The sequence below is a fragment of the Nannobrachium achirus genome, assembly GCF_963921795.1.
Source record: "Nannobrachium achirus genome assembly, chromosome: 14".
Lineage (NCBI taxonomy): Eukaryota > Metazoa > Chordata > Actinopteri > Myctophiformes > Myctophidae > Nannobrachium > Nannobrachium achirus.
In genome coordinates, this window is record NC_137821.1 from 22,562,738 (window position 1) to 22,569,663 (window position 6,926).

At 45.6% G+C, this 6,926-nt stretch overlaps 1 protein-coding gene across 1 annotated transcript in view; it reads left to right on the plus strand.

The window, feature by feature from the left end:
• Nucleotides 1-414: 414 nt before the first annotated feature.
• The window catches only part of LOC308297914 (voltage-gated potassium channel subunit beta-2-like), a gene marked incomplete at both ends in the record, with an annotated part of 12,851 nt that continues 6,339 nt past the window's right edge, over nucleotides 415-6,926 (plus strand). The window contains one exon of the mRNA XM_080741478.1: nucleotides 415-773. Within this exon, the coding sequence (XP_080597604.1) occupies nucleotides 415-773 (359 nt within the window). The remainder of the gene's footprint in view (nucleotides 774-6,926) is intronic.

Below are 6,926 nucleotides of genomic sequence, written 5' to 3' on the forward strand. Positions count from 1 at the left end.
AGAATTAGTACTAACATAACCTGCAGCAGAACCTGGACTCCATCTGGGAGGAACTGTCGGGGAACCCTCTGAGGTTCTGCAGAAGAAGGATCAACTATACAGTACTTAGGGGAGCTGAAAACCACAGCGGACAGATTCATTGAGAACGCTGTCATTGTCCTGTTTTGGATTTGGACCTTGAAACAGAGACATCTTCCATTGGCATTTGATGAATCATTACCATTCATCGTTAGCGTTGTGTGACCATTTACCATTAGCGTCTTCGTGCTATAATAAACTGAACGTTTTAGTGGTTTAGTTTGCATTATTATCCATCGCCTTTGCCATAATCAGTCACCAGTTCAGTGCTGGTATAACCCTTGTCAAGTGCAATAGGTCATTGTTGGGTGTCAGTTGTTTGGCGTTTGCAGCGTGATGTTTGCAGGCCGTGCGGCAGTGCCAGTGGCAGGGCCTTCGGCCGTCAAAGGAGGAAAGTTCTCTGTGGAGGAACTGTATGGATTCACCAAGAAACCCAAGGCCACCACGAGAGGAGGAGGAGGAGCAGCGGGAGGAGGAACAACAGCAGCAGCAGGAGGAGGAGGAGCAGGAGTAGAAGAGCAGAAAGAGTGGAAGCAGAGGCAGAAGGAGAGGCAGAAGGAGGAGTCGGTGTTTGCCTCTCAGGTCCTGGACGCGGCCAGGAGGCTCATGGAGAGGAGGCGCCTGGAGCTCTACCTGAACGAGTGTCACCTCACCCTGAAGGACTGCACCGCTGAGCACACACACATGAGCTACAGGTACACGCACACGCGTGCACACACACACACGCACGCACGCACGCACGCACGCACGCACGCACACACACACACACACACACACACACTGGAAGCTGCGGTGGGAAATAGAGTTTGTAAGACAGAAGGTGTAACGGTTCTCGTTTGTGCCCCCCCCCCCCCCAAGAGCAGAAGTGAAAGCAGTGTTGGAGGTGATGCGCTCGATGGAGGACCCTCAACGCGTGATGTTGTGATTGAGTTCTTTATAGTATATGGCGACATAGGCCCAGCCCAGAAGTTTGTGAAGGCAGTTACAAGCAAATAGCATGAATTATAAAAGCCCTGTTATAATGGACATTATCACGAGTCCATTTGTGCCTAATTGGGGGTGGGTGGAAGTTTTGACTCTGTTGCAGAGGCCCTTCAATGTGAAATTTAGGATAGATCAGACGCTGCATTCAAGGCTTTGTGGCATTTTTAGCAAGACAACCAAACAAACAGTGATCCCGAGGCTAAACAAACAATGACTCTACGCACCCAGGCATGAACAGAGCAGGACCCACATTGCAGAGAGACACTCAAAAAACCAGGAAGGATGAGATCTTCTGAAAAGTCTTTACTTTAGACAGGGCCGTAGTAATAAACCAAAGTAAACCTCCAGCTGAGGGCAAGAATAATAAACAGAACCAAACACGATCCTTAATACTCAGAGTCCCATTAAAACAGATGCACCAGAGCTGTGTGCCCAGTAGGCCTGTCACAATTATTACATGATCGTCTAATTTCAGTTATTTGTCATAATCGCAATTATTTTGTCATAATCGTCATAATCGTTTCCATGTTGAAAAATGTTCATATATTTTCAAACATTTTCAAAAATGGTGGAAATACAAGCTTGTGAGCTTGTAGATCAGCTATTTCCACTATCAATGTTCTTTTTTTAAGTATAAAGTTGTCATGTGTCATAACTGCCATGTGCAACTTAAAAGCCTACAAGCCAAACAGATATGTGAATGTCAATAACAAAAACACAATTAAATTGTTAATCGCAATTATTTGAGTGACAATTAATCGTCATGTAAAATGTCACAATCGCGACAGCTCTAGTGCCCAGGTGGGAGCACTCTCTCATTTAAGTCCAGAGGAGAGGAGAGGGAGCGGGAACTGAATAGGGGGAATGAAACACTGGATAGTACTCACAATAGAGTACCGGAATCCTGAAGTCACTCATTCATCCCCTGGGTCACGGAAGTAATTTCTCTATGGAGAATAATATTGGGTCATAAATAAGACTATTGGGAATAGTCTTATTTAAGAATTGTGGTCCAAATTGTCCTGGCACCATTGTCAGGGAGGTGGCTCTGTATGGTTTACGATAGTCAGTCACTCATATTTGATACAGTCTGTTTCTGGCCAAAATGTAATTCATTTGGCAGCCGTAAAGCTACCGTTTTCTCAGGCCTCTTCCTTACATCCTTAATAGATCATGTTAATGACATTAATTAAGGCTTTGGTCCATTCTGGTCAAACAGAGTCAGGGTGCTGCTATTGTGCATGTTGGATCACTGGAAAGACTTGGCTCAGTGGGTCTCAAATTAGGGTCTAGGGACCCTCATGGTTCCTTGAGGGGGTTCCAATGCCCCCTTACGGGTGCGTAACTCTGAGAGTGTACAGATGGAACCAATTTGTACCATTTGTACAGAGTTATGGGGTCGATCCTTTCCGCAGCCTGGCGGAGATAATAAGCTCCTGAGCTATTGAAATGTGTGTGTGGTTGTATATTTTGTGCATATGAATATTATGCAAAGCAACGCTGAAGTGTGTGTGTGTGTGTGTGTGTGTGTGTGTGTGTGTGTGTGTGTGTGTGTGTGTGTGTGTGTGTGTGTGTGTGTGTGTGTGTGTGTGTGTGTGTGTGTGTGTGTGTGCCGTGCTGCTTGCGTGCATGTGTGCAGTGGAGGGTTTGTCCCTATTACATACCATCTGTTTGTAATCCACTTGAGGGAGAGAGAGAGAGAGAGTGATTAAGAGTTGTGCGTGTGTGTGGGTCATAGACTTAAATATTGACATTGTGGATGTCATGTTACTGTCTCTTGGTGCTCCTTGAGTAAGGCATTACCACTGATTCTACCACTGGTTCTGTTCCCTGTATTGAGTCAGAGGAGCTGACATGCTGCCATTCCGACATCCCCCCATTCCGACACTAACCCTAACCTCTATGGAAGTGCTACTACTCAGACAATTAGAAGTCATTGTCGGAATGGCAGCATGTCGGAATGGAGAGCGGCCCCCCATGTCCTGTAACTGTAGCATAGCATAGCCTTACAATAATCTCTCAAAACCAGGGGTCATCAAAATGTATCTGTGGCCAGACTTGATTTGTTTTTTAGACATCATTATAATGTCCATATTTTGATTACAAGAGCCATTTTTCTCAGATTGCCTTACAGCAGACTGTAACACCATAGCAGAGGTCAACTTACGCATTCACCTGAGCAGACACGCATGTAGTGTTACTGTTACATACATCACTCCAATGTGTGACCATGTCATCAATGCTTTTCCATTAGATGATGTCACATGATCGTACGATCAATAACATCTAACTTCATGTTCATAACATAATGTGATCAATAACATCATATTATATCATAAGGGGGTGCCCGCTGGCCTAGCAGCCCAGGCGCATACCACATATTCTCTGATGCCTGACAGTGTGTCGCGGGTTCGAGTCCCGATCCAAACAGCCTTTGCTGTCACTCCCCGTCTCTCTCCTTGTTTCCTGTCTACCGACTGTACTGTCAATAAAATATCTTTATCTGCATACCAGACATGTCATAATGTAATAGTTTATCATAAAACAGTCTCTTTGAAGATGAAGAGTAATGTTTTCTGTGACTCCACAATCTGTCCTCAAACCAGATGTTTTAATAGATATTATAGTGATGGTTAAAAAATAAAAAATAAAAAAACATCTAATGGATGTAATAGATTATGTAATATATAATGTAATACTTCGTAGTATAATTATCTATTAGGCTGTTAGACTATTGTTATTGATGGTGATGAAGACATCATTGTTAATAAGGATAAGGGTTACAACCAGCAGAACGCTTACAGCAGTGATGTCATAATGAGATCTTGATTGGTCCCTGAAGACACACACACACACACGCACACACGCACACACACACACACACACACACACACACGCGCGCGCACACGCACACGCACACGCACACGCACACGCACACGCACACACACACACACACAGGAAAACATGCATACAGTACATACACAGTCAGTCTCAGTGCGTTCAGATATAGCATGTTAGTTCACATCAGCACACTGTACCTACCTCGGCCCTTAGGCACTGTGTGTGTGGGCTGCGACTGGTTGCGTGCAAGAGACTCACACACACACACACACACACACACACACACACACACACACACACACACACACACACACACACACACACATACACAGTGCATTCAGGCGTACAGTGGAGTCATGTTGAGCAGGACAGTATATGATTTGTCCTACAACTGACAGACAGAGAGAGAGAGAGAGAGAGAGAGAGAGAGAGAGAGAGAGAGAGAGAGAGAGAGAGAGAGAGAGCGAGCAGGGGGAGGGGTTATCACCTCTTTCTCTCTCAGTTGTTGGGTTGATGGGTTTGAGGACACATTAACAACAACAACAGGACAGACTGGTGGATTATTGCCTCTTTGATTAATTTTTTTCTTCTCTTGTTTCTTCTGATAATATTACTTTTATTGTTACTACTTTTATTATGTTTGTGAGACTGTTGTCTTTGTACTGGAAGAGGCAGACGGACAGACGGACAGACAGACAGACAGACGGACGGACAGACAGACAGACAGACAGACAGACAGACAGACAGACAGACAGACAGACAGACAGACAGACAGACAGACAGACAGACAGACAGACAGACAGACAGACGTTGGGACAGACACATAGATACATAGATGTGTAAGTTACCATAGCAACATATTTATTTTACTGTTATGCTAAGACAGCCGTTGCTAGAATGCAGGTTTCCATAGTGTGTAACATGGGTGCGGGAGGTGCATTGAGCGAGCATGCGCTGAAGGCGGGGAGGGGCCTAAACAACCACACCTGTCAATCTGTCAAACACAAAGCTCCGCCTCCCAGCCGACACGCCCTGTTAGGCCACGCCCACACAAAGGAGTCCAAGGGTCATCATAGCAACATGAAGTACAGGTGAGAAGACAGAGAAACGCACACGCACTTGCACAAGCGCGCGCGCACACACACTCTAGCCTAATGCATTGAAAATAAATACATTTGAATCCAGTTCAAATAATCTATTTGATTAATTGATTACTTATTCATGTATACTTTTATATTAGGCCTATAGGTAGATGGCTACAATAATATATAATGTCAATGTGTAATGTACTGATACCATAGAGGTAATATATAAATAGAGAGCGGAGGGTCCCGCTCCCAGCTATTAATTTCAATGCAAGTTGCTCAGTGGTGTTTGAAACATCCAGAAGACTGCCGGAAGTAGATGAATACAGGTGAGCAATTATTTCCTATGTCAACGAACGTCTAAAACCGGTTACAGACGGTACGCGGTCACCGCCTCCTAGTAATTAATTTTCAAAGGGAGGCGGGCGGCTATTTGGGCCGTGCGGAGAATTTTAGAGGCAGTGAGGCGAGCGGGCACAGTCCCGTAAAATCCCCGCGAGCGTGCTCGTTCGTGCTTGCGCACGCGGGCGGCGAGAGATGGATTGTGTTCATCTTTGTGAAATACCGCCCGGCGTTTACTCACTGAGCGAGTGTGTTTGGTGCCTTCCACACTATAGGCGTGGTTGCTGTCAGGGCTGCCGTTACGATCAGCGGTGAGACACAAACACACTTGCCCAGTGAGTAAACGCCGCACGGTATTTCCCAAAGATGAACACAATCCATCTCTCACCGCCCGCATACGCATGCACAAACGAGCACGCTCGCGGTGGATTTCACGGGACCGTGCCTGCTCGCCTCGCCGCCCCAAAACTTTGCTGCGCGGCCGAAAAAGCCGCCCGCCTCTCATTGAAAATGAATTGCTAGGAGGCGGTGACTGCGCCTAGTGTGGAGGGCACCTTTGTGTCTCACCGCGGCGTGGCCGCCGCTTATCCTAGCGGGAGCCCCTGCGGCAACCGCTACTCATCTGAAGAGCCCTTACGTCACAAACGTCAAACTACGTCTATGAAAACAAAGCCGACCCCAGCGGTGCGCTCTTTTGCTCGTGCATGTAGTTCACCCCGCCTGCAGTTACAGCTTGGCCAGGCTGGCTTCACAGTTTCCAAGCCGTTCTGGGGGCTTGTCTGCAGTTAATGAAACAAGCTGTGACACATCAAGAGTTCAAAGGTCACAAAGCTAAACGTCCATGCCCTCTGTATATGTGACCAACAGCTGTTTTACTTTTAATCACAGAGATTTAATCACAGATTAACTGTGATTAACCGCACACGCATGGACGCATGGACGCATGCACGCGCGCACACGCACACACACACACACACACACACACACACACACACACACACACACACACACACACACACAGACAGCCATGGACAGCCATGGACAGTCCTTCAGACCATAATAGCTAGCTGAGGTCACAGTGTTTCATTTCCTGTAGACAACATAAAATTTGGAACACACACACACACAGTTCAACAAAATAACATAACTTCCTGCTGCCTCCTGCATTATGTGCAATTTCGAACCAGGTGGTTCGCAGACCTGTTTAGCGATTTCCACATTGAGTGTTTCCGAAGTAAAAAAAAATAAAAAATAAAACTTGTCAGATATAAGAGCATAATTCAAGCTTTCCGTACAGCTGCAATGTTGGTGAATTTAAAGTTGTTTAATACAATTGGATCAGAATATTCTGTTTGGATGTATGGGCTGTCAAGGGTTGGTATTGCTACTCTAGATGCCTGATATTAAAAATAGCATATACAGTAAGAGTTGCTTGCAGCAATTCGTACTGTATGTCACAGGAGCACTCCATATGCATCCAATAGTTACAGCATTATTCCACATATGGAAGTAGATCATTATTTCATAGACATACAACAGCACTCTATGGTATGCAACTATAATAACAGCCCCAGAATCAGATATTCATCCAGTCCA